Source organism: Bactrocera latifrons, unplaced genomic scaffold (assembly GCF_001853355.1).
Source record: "Bactrocera latifrons isolate USDA-ARS-PBARC rearing strain unplaced genomic scaffold, ASM185335v1 scaffold_1040, whole genome shotgun sequence".
NCBI lineage: Eukaryota > Metazoa > Arthropoda > Insecta > Diptera > Tephritidae > Bactrocera > Bactrocera latifrons.
The window spans coordinates 20,648-40,589 of record NW_017534454.1 but is presented as its reverse complement, the minus strand read 5'-3'; the positions used below and the strand labels follow the sequence as shown (position 1 = coordinate 40,589).

Here is a 19,942-nt window from a genome sequence, read left to right as displayed (position 1 = left end):
GTTGGTAGGGGGAAAAAATATAATTTACTAAATTAATGTAATGTACAAATTTCTAAACATACCTGTTTTCGTTATATCTCCTGTAGATTTTACACTCATCTTATTAACATAATTTGATTTTATTGAGACATCTTCTAGCATTGGAAAACCAATTCCTAGATCAATCTCAATCGAAGAATTATTCTTTTGAGGGTGTATGCGGCTTTCCAAATGTAGCATCATTAAGGCATATTTAGTATCTTCAATCCTTTGGTCTGTTAAAGGTATATGTCGTAATATGTTGACAAAAATTTCAGCTGTTGATCGATCTAAATAAATATTTGCTGTAAACATCGAGAATAGAGTTGAAACAAAATCAGTCCGACATTTATAATTATATTTATTCAGTGATAGATCATACATCCCACTAAAAGCAGTTAAAACATTTGCCACAATTGTCTAAAAAAAATCAAAAAGATTTAATAATAAAAAGCGAAGATTGTATTACCAGAAAGAAAATACCTTATTGATATCATATTTTGCATTATTTGGAGATGAATTTAGAACTTGGAATATGCATTTTTGTTTGGAACAAATAAGTTCTTGAACAATGGTCTCCAAATCAGTTTCTGAAGAACAGATTTTACTGTTTAATATCTGTAAAAAATATATTTATTATTTTACTCTGATTATAATTATTTTTTCACAGGCAAACATTCTGAAGGCAATTTTAAGCCTTTTTAAAGTATGACTATACCACAACAATTTGTAACATCCGATTTTTTTTTACAACACCAAATTTCATAGAAAAAATTATTTAAACTTCGTATTTAATGGGTCATATACAGTTAAAATTTAAGAAAACGGTTTAATCTTAATCCACATATAAGTCAGAATACACAAACACTTTCATATCGATCGGGAAAATATTTTCGAAGTCACATTCAATTTTGAAAAGGCGTTTCAGAGTGCTTGGAAGTGCATTCCATACTTTAAACGCGTTTTCTCCAAAATGGTGTTTTCAAAGACGGTGACCAACATTACTAGAGAACAGCTAAACCGATTAGTCTCAAATTATAACACGAGCTCCTTAAATATGTGTTTTAATAATTAATATAATTTTTTTTATCAAAAATTTTCTGAGTACAAATCTTATAGAACTTCTACCAACAGTGTGAAAATTGATGAAATCGGAAGATAACCCCACTTACTCCCCATATAACGGTATTATTAAAATCTACTAAAAGGTCGATAAATCAATAACTAAATACGCCAGACATTAAATTTTACCACCAAAAGAAACAGCTTTATTGGAATCTATGTGAAAATTTTACGATGGGCGTGGCACCGCAAACCTTTTGGGGAATTTTTAGACCCGGTACTCTCAGTTGATTAAACTGATTGAACCTTATCAGTTTAACTTTAGACCTGACAAATTAAAAACTGATCAGATATTCACTATGCGCCAAATCTTGGAAAAGACCCGTGAAAAGAGAGTCGACAGCATCACCTCTTCGTCGATTTCAAAGCAGCTTTTGACATCACGAAAACGAGCTGCCTTTATGACAAGATGACTAATTTTGGTGTCCCCGCAAAACTAAATGGCTGTGTAAGCCGTCAGGACCGGGAAGGACCTCTCCGAGCCGTTTTATACCAAACGTTTTAGACAACTTCGAGCTGCAAAACTAAACAGAGAAGGTACCAACTTCTATAAGAGTGTACAGCAGCTGACGTATACCGATGATATTGATATCATTGGCGTAAACAACCGTGCCGTTAGTTCTGTTTCCTCCAAAATGGATAAGGCAGCGAAGCGAATGGGTCTAGTGGTGAACGGTAACGTGCATCCTGCCCGCCATCCGACAAATGCACATGCGAGATGCCTCGGGCAAATGCAACCCAAAGGCAGAATATCAAAGATTTCGTATATAACTATAAACCCTAGAAATTTCGCTTTAATCAATTAATCCTTCCCAAAAAAATCCACTAAAAACCGATTTTTTGAATTCTCTAAACTAGGCTCCCATTTAACTAATATCATGCCACATACTAAAACAATGTTCCCTAGGTTTCATCAAGGTACCTCACAAACAATCAACATTCATATCCAGCATTAGGTTTTCGCCCAATTGTAGCTAATTTAGGCACAAAGACATATTGTTATGAGTAAAMATTTTTTTATAATATATTCAGCATAGAGTCACGTAGAAGTTTGAAAATCATTTTATTAAGTATATGAGGGCTCAGGGCGGTATTGACCCGATTCAACCCATTTTRGATACACAGAATTACTATTGTCAGAAAAGATTACTCCCTTAATTTCATTGTATATCCCATACATTCATCTATAGATACTAGGGCCAAATATTCGGTATCTATAGTAATTGCTTGAACAGTTTTTCTTTGATTTGTAAAGTTTTCAGTCATAAGGTGGCATACTTTAAAGAAATTAATCGTGCGAAATTACATCCCGTTATAATATTTACTTCCTAAGTTATGTAATGGAAAGTGAGAGAATCAAGTGGAATTTAAAACTGTGCTATATGGGAAGTAGGCGTGGTTGTAGATCGATAGCCATTTTCACACTGTGTAACAGGAATATGAGAGGAATGCAGCGTACTAAATTTGGTCGACATCGGTCGATCGGGTCCAGAGATATGTGATTTCAGAAAAGAGTGGACGGTGCCACGTTCATCGTCCAATTTTCACACCAGGTCCCATAAAGCCTTCTCTCACAAACTCGGAGCAAAAATTTCATGTCTCTGGTGTAATTAGTTATTGATTTATTGCGCTTTTAGTAGTTATATTGAAAGTGGGCGGAGGAGTTTTATAATATTTCTTCTTCTCTTAATTGGCGTATACACCGCTTATGYGATTATAGCCGAGCGCCAATTGGATATTCCAAGCTTATCCAGGTCCGTTTCCACCTGGTCCTTCCAATTTTTTTTCGCTGAACTATGTCAATGTCGTCATATATCTCATACATTCGCCGTGGCCAACACGCAAAGGACCATAAATCTTTTGCAGAATTTTTCTCTCGAAAACTCGCAATGTTATCATGTGCAATGTTATCAATGCATCAGTTAGTGACAACGTCCAAGCCTCTGCACCATATAGCAKGACGTCAATTATGAGTGACTTATAGAGTTTGGTTTTTGTTTGTCAAGAGGACTTTGCTTCACAATTGCCTACTCAGTCCGAAGTAGCACCTGTTGGCAAGATTTATCCTGCGTTGGATTTCCAGGCTGACATTGCTGGTGGTGTTTACGCTGGTTAGATAGACGAAATTATCTACGACTTCAAAGTTGACTGTCAACAGTGACGTGTGAGCCAAGTCGCGAGTGAGACGACTGCCCTCGTTCACTGCCAGACCCATTTGTTTTGCTTCCTTGTCCAGTCTGGAGAAAGCAGAACTAACGGCGCGRTGTTGAGGCCAATGATATTAATATCGTCGGCATACGCCAGCAGCTGTTCAATCTTATAGRAGATAGCACCTTCTCTATTTAGTTCTGCAGCTCGAATTATTTTATTTTTTTATAATATTTACGCTCAGCAAATTTAGTTGTTGCTTTATTAGTTTAGAAGACATGTGCATTCAACTTATTAGAGGGAGGGGACACGCCCACTTTTCTAAATTATTTTTCCACACGTTCCCCTTGCTACTGCTATCCCCTGTATAAAATTACATTTTATAGGTTTTGGTTTAATGCCAATTTGTGGGCGGGGCCATCTACGAACTCGTAATTTTCTTTTGTTCTAGGAAACCCGCATACAAAGTTTCATCAAGATGTCTCAAATTACAGCATGCACGGATGGACGGACGGACAAACAGTCACCCGGATTTCAAATTTTCACCCCGAATTGTCCGTATATACAAAGTGCTTTGAAAAGTAAACAGGACATAAAAAAATGGGTTTTTCGGCAAAATTGATTTATTTTATTTAAAATAGTCTCCTTCTACTTCAATATACATAGCTGTTTGCACGGTCCAAAAGCAAGTCGAACGAGTGTTTTAGCTGTTGGTCGGTACGGCCTAGGACARCCAGTATGCCGGATCTACGTATGATTCGAGACATATTTATGGGTAAATACATTTTTCGGAAAAGGAAGAAATCGCACGGTGCAATATCAGGTGAATGAGTGGTTAATGGTAAAAATTTGATTTTTAATCGATCACAAGCGTCGATCGATGACACGACGCATTATCGCAACGAACGCCAACTTTAATCTTCGCAATATTGGGGCCAAACACTTCGAATAAGCCCAAATGTTCGGTCAAAATACGATAAATCGATTTAATAGAGATGTTCAATTCCATTTCGATGAATTTCAATGATGATTTGGCTGATTTTTGATGAATTCTCGCACCGTTTCGATGGAAGTTAGCATTTAAGTAAAATGTTTACCAATTTTAAAACAAAATTTAATGTTGGCTCTTAAAAGAAAGAAGAGGTATACAGAAATGTCACCAAAAGTTCAAAAATATTGCGAAAATAGTTGAATACTTAACATTTTGTAGGGAAAAGTTAAAAAGGCTTTACAATATTTAAAAAAAAAAAGCATGTCTTTTGAAAGTCTGCCCCGTAAAAAACTGAAAGACAACTCCTAGCGACGCCAAGCTGAATAAGGTGGATCCTTTTTAGACGTCGAGCGAAATTAGAGCACAAATGGAATATAAGCTTGGTGTACGAGTATTAGGACAGACAGTCCGCCATAGACGACAGGAAAACTCCTTAAATAAGCGAAACGCGACGAATCCATAAACTTCACAAATTTCAAAAAATCGAAATTCTTAATTTTTTTCACTCAATTTTAAACAGCTCTAATTTTTTTTCAAATTCTCCGAAATTATTATTTTTCGTAAAATGAAGTCTAAAATCTCACCTGCAAGTCATGTATTAACAAAATACGAAAAGTCTTTTCGATATATAAAAAATATATGTATATATTTGAATGGTTTCAAACTGCCTATCGCAGAAATATACATTGTTTTGTGACACTATATATATATCGGAATGGAATTGTGTGCGCTCATCCATATGGTTTTCAGAGCTGAAAACCGTTCAAATACGGCCTGGCTTCTGGTGCTTTCGAATATTAAGCACCGTCTGTACCGAGAGTTTTCTGCCCTAGCCTCGATACCGTTAAATAGATGTTTCCAAAAATCTCTTTTTGCTTTGCTTGCTTGCTAATAATTAGCCGGTTCCTCATCTTCTTGGGATAGTTTAGCTACATTAAATTGCTTCCTGCAATAAACCTGTACCCAGCTATGAAGCGGTGATTAGGAATAACGTTTATTCCACAAAGTATTAACCAGGGTAAATATAATATCAAAGAATTTCACGCACCTTGTTAATAATATTTATTTTGCTTTAAAGATATTTTGAAGGGCGCTTGTCAAAGTCAATTTTGACTTAAGACTAAACTGAACCATATACATTGAGTATTTAATATTATAAATGAAACTAAGTATTTTGAATTATTTTAGTTTTTAGTGATGTAATAAAAACCTTTTGTGCAATTTTTACTTTCTTTAACTGTAACTTTGTTAAGTATTTCTGTTTTTCTGTTTATGTAAGAATTATTATTATTTTATTTTATTTATTTATTTATTTTTTTTTTTKCACGAGTAATTTACTGCCCCTGTTAACCATGCAAATAGTAGATCCAGTGTGTTATACCATGTGCCAAAAGGTTCTAAGATTATATAAATCAGATCGACCCCCTTTAATTATCTGAATCCGGTAACGAACTGACTGATGAAACTGCTCCTCAAGGAGTGAATGAGCAGCACACTTGATCCTGTTGTATAAAATCAGTTTACGCTGTTTTCGGATACGAATGAACGTAATATAAACCCTATATATTAAAAATATATATGTACATAATATATATCTGCATATTATGCATATCACATTACATACATATTTACTACATTCGTACTTGCTGCGTATTTTTATTGCTGCGTATCTCTATAAGAGAGAAACCCTACTCATGTATGTACCTGCATTAGTGAGAAACATCTATAAACCAGAATGAGATTATACTCCCTTGAATATATGTATGCATATGCAAATAGCCAGCCAAAAACTTCTGAAGACCTGTTTCTAGAATACACATCAGTCTGTAGATGAGCGCAATAGATCATAATTCGCAGGGTAAGCCCGAATTTATATCCATCTTATTAACATTTTGTGCACCTACCTTCGATAAAGTAGAGGATATATCTTGCATATCCTTCAGCATTAAGTTAATCAATAAATCACTTCGACTACCTTGATTAACAATTTTACACCATAAAGTAATGACATCGAATATTTTCCCATTTAAACGCCTAAGAAAAATTTATTTATTACCAGTTATTGCCGAATTTAAAAGTAAAGTTTAACTTACATATAAGTTTTTTTTTGTTCAATTACGATTTTATGTGTACTAAGTTTAAGCATATCTCCCAAAATCATCCATATTTGTTTATAATTCTTTCTTAAATTGCTTTTTAATCTAAAAATATATACATAATTAAGTATAGCATTACTATAATTTCATTTCTACTTACGTTATCATTAAAGCCTTCAAAATTTGTAACAGAATGAAATAAAATTCAGGTAGGAGTAGATTACGCATCATACCAATAATTGTTTTTTTTCTGTATGTGAATAAATGAACAACGTTCAAGGCACCTTTTATAATTCCAAAGATTTTGTTTGTGTTGACAGGTTTTTCACTTAAAAATGGTTCCCTTTTTAAAAATAATAATTAGGTCAATTATTAAAAAATTAGGTAACTCATTCATTTACCGTAATGTCACAATAAAATATACCGCCACATTTTTRAAGCGTATGAAAACTTGTGAAATTCTTTTTATTGGATCATCACAAAGTTTCAACATGGGAATATTCAAAGGATCGCAATTAATAGGTTCAATCACTGGAGAATTTAATACTCCTAAAAATGAGTCCGCCAACGTTTGCAACATATCTAAGAGTGCTTCTTGATACGTCTTCCAAAGATCCTTCACTGCTATTCTATTCGAACCATATTTCGATATAGAAAGCAGATGATGATAACATTTAGCAGCACTTTCCATTACATTATGATTGGGGGAATCCATAAATTGAGACACAAAATCTTTAACTATGCCACTAGTTTGAACACTGCATTCAGGGTAAAATTGTAACAGAATAACCATAAGACGAAGAACCGCCAAATTATTTGCAGGGGAGCAAAAATTTTTACTTATTATTTCAAGAATATTCTTGACGTAATTGTAACCAAAAATTTTCCGAGATTCCTCTGAGGTGTAGGCCGACTTAGCAAGTACGCCTAGAAAAAAATGTGTTGATCAAAACTTAATTTACACCAATCAAATTATAAAATATACCAAGAATTGCAAGCATTTGGGTGGCATCCCGACTCTCTTTGCATGACACATATAGCTTTAAAAGTATTGAAGTCCAAAGGCAAGTTTTTTTATTCGTCCGTTCATTGCTGATCCCATTTAGCAACCGAAGCACTAATGAATAATTTCCAGAATTTCGCATAGAGGCACATAAGACTTTTTCCAAAGCAACCTGTTCTTTAAATAAAAAGATCAATAACAAGYAACAAAGTTGAAGTCAATTATAGGTGGGGTGGGGCTGACTTTGATTAATTGAACAATATATTAACAAATTCAACATTCATTCGGTTCGATCATTCGGTTAAACCGTAAATTATTATATTGCATATTAGGCGCCTAATATTCAACATTTTGTTCGATAACTTTGTGATACTTTGAAGGTAATTTAATGACACAACTCTAGTAAACCCCTGCCCTATTTATCACGAACTGACTTTTTTTTGGCCTATGGCATCCATACATTAATTTGTTTCCAGGTTTCACTCCAAAACAGAGCGAGAATTCTAGCATTGAGCTCTCTTACTGTGTGCTCAGAGTAAGTCAAACACTGTATGTCTCCACAACCCATAACCATCAACCAATCCGAAGCCGAAGAATTTATAAGGGAGACAACTCTAAAACCATACAGTTATGTAAAAATAATAAGGGCAGTGGTATGCGGTTAATGAAATTAAAGTTTATCTAGAAATGTGGGGGAATCAACGGCAATTAACCAATCAAATTAATTGAGAACAAACTAAAGACAAGTTTTTTTTTTTTTCAATTTTACCCGTATTTTGCAAACACTTGTGTTTCATTTGCATTTGTTTTCAAATTTCCGATGTTAACATGTGAATAAAATAAGGACACTTCGTAGTCTTATGTATAAAAATGAATCGCAAAATGTGTTGCTAAGCGCATAACTCAACAACGCCTGGACCAATTTGGCCAATTCTTTTTTATAAATGTTCGTTGATGTTCAAGGATGGTTTTTACGGCAAGAAAACTTTTAATAATTGTCGGAAAACCCCTAAAAAAACCCCTTTTCTTTTTCCCATACAAAAAAATTAATGTTTGTTGGTTAGTAACGCTAAGAGAACAGCTGTACCAATCTTGCTGAAATTTTCAGAGGTTGTTCGTTGTGGATCGGGGAAGGTTTAGAAATAAAAATACCTTATACTTTTATTAGGAAAAGTCGGAAAATTGGACAATTCCAAAAAGGTAACTTGTTTCCATACACATTTTTTTTCAAAGTTTGTTTGGTTTGGTTTTCAATATTTAGATTTGTAAATTATTTAAATCTTTCAATTTCGGTCGTTCTTAATCCGGATATTCAAAAGAAAAATTATTGAAAATTATTCAGTGAAAACTTTAAATATGTGTRTTTTACACAATGTGATCAATTGCAGATTGAAATTTGGTACGAATTCACGAAGGAGGTCGCCCTAATATCGGTCAGCGTTCTTCTTACCATCAACGTATGGCAGCCCCAAGAAATACTAACAGGATGCGATGACATACAGCTGTTGACAGCTAATTAGAAACCCTCCCTTTTTTGCCGTTAATTATATTCCTAAAAGTTTGCCATAGTTCGTGTTAGTCTACCTACTACTGAAGTCACTCTGTTTTGTAGTTATGAAACTAAACTTCTTTTAATTTTTTCCAAAATAGTAAATGCGTTACTATATAGAAGGTGAATAAACTGCGACAGCTAAGTAGAAACAGTTTTTTAAAGAATTAAAATTCCTTGTGGTATTAATTTTTATTAGCAATATTATTGATTTCTATTGAGGATGTGTCAAAGTTGTAGTTTAAATGTTTTATTCAAGTTTTAATGAAGAAAAGTTGCAGCTGTGCACCTTCCCTTCGCACCTACATTTTTGACCTTCGTCGGTCTAGAAAGATGTGCAAAGAAATTTCCAATAAAGTCCAACGCTCAAAAAATTGTTTTCAATGACATTTAGCATATACAGAGTTTTAAAATTATTTTCAATATTGCGCGCAAAAGAAAAAACTCGAAAAACTTCAACAGAAATATACAGCAGAACTACTACTGTCTCCTTATGAGACACAAAAAAGGAGTTTCACTGACAGCAGGGCAGCACGCAGGAACTCACTTCTGCCTAAAATTCGTAAAAACGACGCGTAGACTTTTGCTCTTATTGGTCTAAGACAACAAATCTACGGGAGTATGTTATTTGGAATGATGTAACAAAAATTAATCGCTTGGGACCTGATGGTCGAAGGTATGTTCGCCGTCCAATAATTCAAGAATTTGATGCTCGCTAGGTTCAACGCGTAGTTGAGCATGGTGGAGGATCAATCATGGTGTGGGGATGTTTTATTTGGAATGGTGTTGATCCACTCCATAGGATTGATGGAATTTTAAACAAGGAGCAATACGTCGACGTCCTAAAAAATGTCAACACAAAAATGTTAACACAAAAATTTTTTTATGAAAATTCTATCAATGTTTTGGAGTGGGAATAGTCCAACCCAGAATTAAATCCTATAGAACATCTCTGGGTGATGTTCAAAGAGCCATATGTACCAAAAATATCCCAAATAGAGATGTTCTTGGTGATGAAATAAGAGTGTGTAGCTTCTGAAAGTAAGGAAGTGTTTGTAATATCATTATATTTTGTTGATATGAATATTTTCGTTTCTAATTAGTTGTCGTGTACAAGGTTGATTCCACATGTTTTTATTAAGATTTTCAAAACAAAAATGGATTTTAACAAAAATTTTGCTATTAGAGTTTAAATTTAAGATAGGTTTCAATGAAATAAGTGAAGTGAAGTCTGAAGGAAATTAACTTGAAGCAACGTATATGTGGTGCTGTTAGATGCAAAAGAGGGGTTTGCCGGACGTACACACTCTTCTTTGGATGGTGGATGGTGGTTACACCAGATCAAATTGATGTACTCATTTTTGTGGAAATTCCTGATGCAGAGAAAGATCCAGTATTATACGAAGGGGTGAAAACCAATATGGTTCATGGACCTTGCAGCTACCAYAATCCCACTTCGGTTTGTACATATGTCTGACAATGAATGCACGAAACACAATCCACGTGCTTTTCTTTCGGTAGCACAAACTAGAAATGATGGATATCTACTCTATCGGCGTCGTTCACCAGATGACAATGGCAGAACATTTACCATTCAATTTCGAAGTGTGAATATCAAAGTTGACAACATATGGATCGTACTATATTCACCATTATTGTCTAACTCACATCCAAAACTCATATAAATGTTTAGTATTGCAGTTTGGTGTAATCGATCAAATATGTTTGGAATTACCAAAGGAAACAACATGGCGGTTATTGGTCTTGAACGATACGATCGATACGTGAACTGCAATAAAACRCTTTGAAGGATATGTACTTTTGCAATTCATGAACGTTTTCTGCTTGTTGTGCGTCTCGCAGATAATTAGGAGATTGAACAAAAAGTGTATTTCAACCCAGAGAATACAATAGAGCCAGTAGAAACACCGCCAGCAAMAAACCTAACATTATTATTTCTTTAATTTCGTCCGTTATCCGTTTGCAAAAACATTGCTATATTCAGAAATACCTTGATATTATGCATGGCATGCAACGTTCAAGAAATCTTTCGCAAGGCCAACCAGTAGATGGACATCCAGGTGTGTTATCGACCAATACATTAGGTCGAATTTACACAATCCACCCGAAAAACGACGATTGTTTCTACCTTTGGTTACTATTGATTAATGTACGCGGTTCAACTTCATTTGAATCATTGCGTACTGTGAATTGTAAGGTGTGTGCAAGTTTTGGAGAAGTAATCCATCAATTAAAATTGCTGTAACATATTCATCACTGGAATGCAAGTGAAGTTTGCACATTTTTCGCGATAATAATTTCGACATATCAGCCTTTAAATCCGCGTCAATTATGGGATACGACAAAAATGACACTGCCGAAGACATTTTAAATCGTCTTCTCAAAAAATTGGAAAGGAGTCAATTCCGGTTTATACTTCCGGTGGTTTGATATCAATTCCGTTTATCAATTCACGAAAGATGAACTCATCGCGAATGTTCGGACACCGGCCAAATTATCGTAACTACGATTCCTTACGTGCACGCGCAATGTTAGCTAGCAAAAATACGCATCTATCGAATACAAGGGAGGCGGGCTTGCTTGATTCTACGAATTCCCTTGAGTTCTAACGATTTGCCATTGAAAATTGGATTTGAGATGACAATCAACAGGACACAGGGATAGTCGCATAGTGTGTGGCATAAATTTAAAAATGCTATGTTTTTCACTCTTCCAGATATACGTGGCGTGCTCACGAGTTGGAAAAACCATCTTTTTTGTACACCGAACAGAAATCAAAAAATGTTATTTATCAAGCTGCTTTATATTGAAAAACAAAATTAAATGATAATTTAACTTTCTTTTCATTTGAAACACACAAAATTTCACGTGGACAACGACTGCGGGCTCAGCTAGTTTACTATAAAAATGCCATATTAGATAAAAAAAAAAGTAACTGATTTTCATTCAATTGCGATAATATCAATTTCTAAGTAGTTTATATATTTTGTTGAAAATCCATGGTTCTTTAAAACTTATCGACACCGCATCGGCATAGAGTCAACTAGATTTAGGCAGACGAAAATTTGGAATTGCATTCGATTAATTTTGAAAAGCTGAAAAAGCTCTTAGTTATTACTTGGGCACTTTCCTCTTAACGACGCTTTCACTGTATTCAACAAGTTATCAATGGATATAAGATCTGGCTACTGCGGTGGCCACTCCTTTATTGACCTTAAACCAATCTTTTGTATACTTAGCCGTGTTTTTAGGGTCGTTGTCCTGCATAAATATCCACCTAAGTGGCATACTGTCTTCAGCGTTCTATAGCATAAACTCTTGTGGTATTGCCACACAATCGGTTGCCTTCATATGTAGTTCCCTGTATCCTATGCAGTGAGCCCAGACAATTGTGTGAAAACGATCCCCAAACCATAATGTTTCCGCCAACATATTTAACGGTTTTTATCGTACATTTAGGGTTATAGGCTGCATTATTCGGTATTTTTACATAATGAATGTTTCAATCAGAATTAAATAAGTTGACTTTGGTTTCGTCAAATCCGAAAATGTTACGTTTTATTATTTAGGCCAAAGGATATATCCATATGTTGTACGGTCCTCTTTTCGTTCATCGGCTCTTCAGATTTTCCTTTATAAGTACTTTGTGGTTAGTTGATGGGTCAGCTTATTCAAATCATATTTTATAAATTTTGACGAAATAAATGGATTTTTCTTAACATAGCACTGTATATTTTTTTGACAAACAATGCTAATTTTAACTTCCTGCCGCGTGTTTCAATCTGGGGAACCCATTTTACTGCTTGTCCAACCAGTGTTTTGGAAGCATTCAGTAAATTCACTACTTTTCTGTACAAATTTCATTGTTTCAATAAAAATTAGGTTGTCAAAATAGTCTTGTGGTATTTTCGCTAGTTGGCGCTGAGAGCGCGTAGTTCTAGTTTTATTCGTCGCATCGGATCATGCTATACCTTTTTGGAAAGCTCATTTTACCTGCTAACACGTGTTTGATTGATTGTCGTTTCTTTTACGTCGTTCGTGAATTGTAGCGTCGCAAACATGGAGCAAAATAAAGAGAAAATACGGCATATTTTACAGTACTACTACGATAAAGGAAAAAATGCATCTCAGGCCTATACAAATTGTGCAGTTTATGGAACCGATACAGTTCCCATTTCCACCGCACAACGATKGTTTCAACGTTTTCGTTCTGGTGTAGAGGTGGTCGAAGATGCGCCACSCTCCGGAAGGCCTGTCGTCGAAAATTGCGATATAATCGTTGAATTGGTCGAAAGAGAATGGCATAGTAGCAGCCGTAGCATCGGTCAAGAGCTGGGCATGAGTCATCAAAAAAAATGTTATGAACAATTGAAAATTGAAAAAAAAATTCAATAAATATACCGCAAGACTTTTTTGACAACCTATTATATAATATGTTCTCGAGTTTTAGGATCACATATCCATTCATAGGGTTTAATTGATTGATATTAAAATTAAAAGTATTATTTTTGCCTTCTCTCACGTTTTAGTAAAACGATTTTCGTTATTGTTTTTAAAAATCACATGGCCTTATTAAATCGTACAACTGCTTGCGAGGTTTGTTAAGAACCAAAAATTACGAAATGTGTCTCTTTTTATTAATAAGGAGTGATAAAAAGTGCCGTTAACTGGCGGAAATTTTAATGACCCAATTCAATTTTTTTCTTGTTTCGTTTTTATGCATCTCTGTCCTTATTATTTTKCACATAACTGTATACTGAAAAAGTAAGGGACATCTTTTTGAAGACTTATTCATAATTAAAATTGCTGAGATTATGAAGTTTATATAAAAAAAAAACTGGGTAAGTTTTAGAAGAGCAAAGAGTATGGACTGATAGAGAAGATTCATCAGATTAAGAATATAAAATAAAACTTCTATTGACTTATGGATTTTGAGGTTACTTCCGTTCAATTCTATTTACTCACATAATGACTCACAAATAATCGGTGTTACCATACCTACATATTTTGCAAACGAACCCAAAAAAAATAAAGAACAAATATCACATTTTGAGTTTTCCTCAAAGAATCTCTTTTCCGTTTGGCGCCCTCGGCCGCGCTTCAAAATATTAACCCAGGTCGATCCAACACCGTAGCACGATTTCACGTTACTCATTACGCGGGGTAATTAAAAAACAACGAATACGGAACTGACGGGAAGGACCTCTCCGAGCCGTTCCATACCAAACAGCTTTCAGACAAAGCGAAGATAGGGAGTGCGACTTCTTCAATTTACTTCTGGAGAAAATAATTCGAACTGCAGAGCTGAAACAAGAAAGTACAATCGTTCATAAGAGCGTACAACTCCTGGTTTACGCCAATAATATTGATATCATTAGACCCAACAACCGTGCGGTTAGTTTTGCTTTCTCCAGATTGGATAAGGAAGCGAGGCAAATGGATCTGGTAATGAATAAGGGCAAAATAAAATATCTCCTGTCACTGTTGATAGTTATAATGTCGAAGTCGTAGATAATTTCGTCTAACTTGGAGCCAGTGTTAACACCAACAACAATTTCAATGTCGAAATTCAACGCAGAATAACACTCGACAACAGGTCATTCACAGTTAGCTTTTAGGGCAAAAAATAAATTTCAATGCGTATTCATWTYWTAKTTACTAAAGGAGTAAAACTGTATTGAATKATTTGGTAGGTCTATCCTTTTATTTTAGTTACTGAAATTTTAAGAATGTTAGAAGTTGTATGCACTTTTAAAGCACTGAAAGTGCAGAAGTGACGAACRTTCGGGTTTGCTCGCCACTATATATACAGTCCATAACTCGAATTTCTCCTTAACTCATAACTAGAACTGGTTATAGCGTTTAGAAGTAAAATTTCCTTCCCTGACACAAGACCGAGGATCCTTGTCCTTATTTTTGCTATTTACTCTTTTAACTTTGTCCCAATATAGACCTGCAGGTGTGCAATAGGACTGAGGTCTGGACAACAACAACCGTTTCTTAACCACTAAAACGGATTGCTTCAGGTCGTTATCCTGAACAAAGCAGTAACCACCATTTTGACTACCGGAGCCAAATTATATTTTAATATTGTCAAGTAGTCCTTTATTTTCATAATTTCTTCGATGAAATCAATATTACCGAAACCTTTTGCATTTTAAAAGAAATGTTGTCACGTAAGTTCACATCGGAATTCGAGATACCCAGCTGTAGGTCTGTAAATATTGTATATTGACATAGGGTGTATCTACTATATGTAGGTTTTGAGACAACTTTTAGGGTATCAATATACAATATTTACAGACTTACAGCTGGGTATCTCCGAATTCCGAGCTTAAATGACTGGACCAGAAATAGTAATTTGAGTTCGTCAAATTGTATTTGAAAATAGTGTGACGAATAAAGGACGTTAGAAAAGTGGTTAACACGTCAAGAGAAGAATAATCCAGTAACAAGGCTTACATAAATGGTTAAAAAAGGTTTAGGCTTTGCGTTTCCGAAACTGTCCGAAGATAAACTAAGGAGGCAAATTTAAATTGGAGAATAACCCGTTAAAACCGTTTGTAAGCGCAAAAGTTATTTAAAAGATTGCAATTTGCGGGCGGCCATTTTAAATGGCGAACCTAATTCTACTATCAAACACGCGGCGGTAAAGTTATGGTGTGGGCACGCATTTTATACTACAGAGTCGGATATTTAGTATTTTATCCGAAAAACCAATAAAAAATAATGTTAAAAGTTCTACAAGAAAATTTGGGTTTGTATAAATGTCCACAGATTGTTAAAACTTCTGCATCGAAAATTTGTGGTCGATTTTGAAGACTAATATAAAAAGCATGGCATCCAGAAGAAAACCGATTTTCAGCTATACTGCTTGTGTGGAATCAGATTTGACCGGAATACACCAAAAAATTGTTGGGCTACACGTCAAAAAATCTACAAGCTGTATGTGATACTAAAGGATACTCAACTAAGTACTTAAGACCTTTCTACGACAGTCGGGACTACGTAAGCGCAACGAAATCGAATATTATATCCGGTTAAGGACAAACAACTCTGCAGATGGTTGCGGTTTAGTATACCACCGGGGATTAAATAATCGTTAAAACAACAACATTTAGAATAGCATCCCCGGATTTCGGTGYTAAAATGGGTATGTTCGCATAGAGGAGATCCTCCAGATCAGAAATATATATACACATATAGTTGCCGCTGACTTATGGTTTTTGAGATATTTGCATTTAAAGTAAAAAAAGTCAAATATTTAAAATGCGTGCTTCTCCGGTTTATTATGCATTTTACACTTATATTTTATACTTTTATATCCACTAACATTACACTACTTTTTCCAATATAGAAAGAAATTCTATGTGGAAAACTAATGTGTTATATATTTCCTGTCATTGGGGTATTATTTGTTTTCTTTATTTTTTTGGTTCTTCTGTAAAACATGAACGTAAGGTAGCACTGATTATTAGTTAGAATGCAACCCTTTTGTTAGTGTACTGTGACAGCAGTCTTTGTCAGTTATTATACTATTTCATTTTTTTATATTATTCTTGGAAATTTACAGTTTTAACTGAATTCTAAGTTTTTGATTTTAAGAAGCTTCACTTCTTGTACAGAAGCCAACAAGTGAAGAAGTAGTTTGAGTTATCTTAATAAATAATCTTTTAAATATATTATTAAATGTGGTGTATTATTACCACCACAGTACGAAAAAAAAAATAAATGAACAAAAGTTAAATGTTTAAAAGTGTTAGCGGATATAAAAGTTAAAAATATAGTCATAAAATTCAAAATATCCTTCCTTATTATACTATACCAAAATCACACCTGCTCCAAAACTTATAGAAAACTATTCCTAGGAGAAGCAAAGAAATTATATATATTCTTATCTCATAATTCTAATAATTTTTACCTTCGTAAAAGAATTATGTGCAAATATTTTTTTCGGTGTATCTCGAGATTTAATAGCGGTAAATTTTTTTCCAGTATGTATTCATCGTACACAAATTTTGTTTGTATATAAGGTTTAACATTGTTTCATTTGAATTACCGTTAATTGAAAATGTCATTGCGATTTGTATTTTTCATAGAAAATAATTATATGTGCAAATTCATGTATTTGTGCTCTGGCAGCTGAACAGACAACATATAAAGTTTGTATTTTAACTAAAGTTAAAAATTGGAAAATAATAGGTATAAAATATAGGGCGCAGAAAAATAATTTATTATTTTGGAATAGTTATACAGTTAAAATGYCACGTGGTACAGAACCATCGGATGAAGAGCGGGGTAAGATAATTGGAATGCACGAACCCGGCATAAGCATTGGACGAATTGCTGCGTCAGTAAACCGACATCGTAATACAGTTTCAAATTATTTGAAAAATCCTGAAAATTATGGTGTCATAAAGCGTACTGATAAGCGGACCAAGAGACGCATTCATCACTTAGCAATTAGCGAAGGTATGAGTTGCAGGCAGATAAAAGTAGAATTAGGCTTACCAATCACTAGACGGCGTGTTCAGCAAATTATGAAGATTGAATTGGGCGTTAAGTTTGACTCAAAGCTAGTTCAGCCACGAATGAAAAAGCAACATAAAGATGCTGGTTTAATTTTGATGGTCCAGATGGTCATCACAAATATTGGAGAGATACACGGCATCCAAGAGAGACTTGCTATAAGCGAAACCATGGAGTTCCAAAGGAAAATCTCATATGTGTTTTTTACCTACTAAAGTGAGTTCCGAAGTATATATTGATCTACTGGATAAAGAGCTCATTCCTTTTGGTGACAATTTTAATGACGACAATTGGATATYTCAGCAAGACAACGGCCCCATTCATCTGTCACGGGCTACGAAAACATTTTTTCTGTCCCGGAATATCCAATTATTGGATTGGCCAGCTTTGGGTCCTGATTTTAACCCCATAGAGGATCTTTGGGGTATACTTACTTCTAAAATATATGCACATACCAAGCAGTATGATACTATTAAGCTGTTAAAAAGTTCTATTGTATCAGAGTGGGAGAAAATTGAGCTAAGTACTCTGTAAAACTTAGTAGGTTCCATACCACGAAGACTGTGCATGGTAAAACTGCAAAAGGGTAATACTATTACATACTAAAAATATTTAAAATATCAATTACTTATTAATTAATTAAATTTTTGTTTATGTACGTGTTAAAATAACATTGGATATGAATTTTAAGAATCTTTCTACTTTGCACATAAAATTATTTGCTATGGAATTAAAGTAAAATAATTTTTTGTTTTTTAATTTATAAATAACTAAAGTTTTGTTTTTGTTTAAAACATCTTATAAAGCCATAAATAAAACTGTAAGCCAAAAATATATTTTGTGTTTCTGATACTTTAAATTTAAGTTAGTGTATTGCACATATAATTCTTTTACGAAGGTATTAACATGCTCATAAAACTGTTAACAAAATACATTTAACAATGGAATACAACGTAACCCAAAATTAACCATTGCTTCGACACACCCGCTTAAATATTTTTCCAATGAATCTACAAACAAATTATGAAACTGGCTTCATACCATTACCTGCTTTTTGTTGTGTTAAAATGTATAATTTATACTATCAACAAAATAATAATCACAGATAAACCATACATACTTAAATACCTTAAAGTCAATGTCAGAATACTCTTCTAATGAATCCACAAATAAATTATGAAACTGGCTTCCTACTATTTCTTCAAATAACTTCATACTTTCGTTCATATTTATTAATGTATTAGAAACTTTGCGGCAAGTTGACTTCTACTACCCAAAAGTGTTTAACATGGTTATGGAATTTCGATCAAATATATCGAAAATTTATCGACATTCAATGTTTCAGAAATCGATATATGTACGAGCGTGTTTGAAGTTAAAGCATTCCTTGCAAGGRGGGTTTCCGTTAGCAAATGTGTAAACGACTTATTATTCTTCACTCTTGCAAATGTTAAAACATAGGGGCATTCTCTTAGTCTACTTAAATTATAAAGATTTCTTACAGTTTTTTGTTAAGAATGAATACCGAAGGTGAGCCAATTCACTATCCTCATTCTCAATAAATTGACCGAATCAGTCGTCCATATATCACTAGATTCTGCAGTGGGTGCTCTCTTAGTCTTGCATATTCTATTTTTTCTTTAATAGCGGGATTCTGTAAGCAGTCTCTAATCTCTATTTGAGACATTTTGTGGAAAAACTCAATTTGTGACTRGTTACTATTCACTAAAAAGTCTCTAGCTTTAGTCTCAAAATATTGCCCCAAATTTGAGACCTGGTAGTTAGCAAGTCACAAAACCAAAAAGAACTCTTGTCTGCTATTTTGATTATACTGAGCAGAGATCATCATTAATATTAATCGATTGTCATTTTTTTATATTTTGTAAGCAACTCAAACACAAAAAGGTTACAAATAAATCAATTTTACAAAAATTTCGAAAATATTATGAAATAAAATCAACATATAATTTTATTTTTTTCCTAATTATGTTTTTTGACTATGTTATAGAAAATTTACTTCTTGTTATCGACATATTTATTTTCATCCAAGTTTAAAAGCATCTCTGAATTATTAAATGTAATAGATTTTGTGACTGTCACTTACAGAATAGCAAAATCGTCTCAAGTCCCAAAAATTGTCTCTATCAAATTTAGAGACTTGATACTGACGTACAGAATCGCACGGTAAATCTTTTAACTTCGTCCCAATATAGGCCAACAGGTGCTTAATAGGTTCCGTTCATATAACGCTAGCATATTTCGGTGTAAAAGAATCCCCTTATTTTTACTTTTGTTCAGGAAGTGGAAGAGAAGAAACACATCGCCATATGATATTAAAGGCACAATTTCGATTTCTTTGGCGCTGCGATCTGAAAGTACCGTTGGAAAGAGAAAGTCCTCCTGATTAAAAAATATATAGGGTTGGTTACAGGCACCGCAAATGCTTAGTTTAGGAGATATTCGAC

General features: G+C 34.0%; 1 protein-coding gene across 1 annotated transcript; it reads right to left on the bottom strand.

Moving 5' to 3' along the window:
- Positions 1–62: 62 nt before the first annotated feature.
- On the bottom strand, positions 63–18,759 carry LOC108969296 (the record flags this gene model as incomplete). Its single annotated transcript, XM_018933925.1, has 8 exons — positions 18,606–18,759; positions 7,361–7,550; positions 6,777–7,302; positions 6,536–6,718; positions 6,373–6,480; positions 6,184–6,313; positions 502–636; positions 63–438 (listed from the first exon to the last, which is right to left on the bottom strand). Coding segments are annotated over exons 1-8 (1,747 nt in total), but the record flags the coding sequence as incomplete, so codon positions are not given.
- Positions 18,760–19,942: the final 1,183 nt, after the last annotated feature.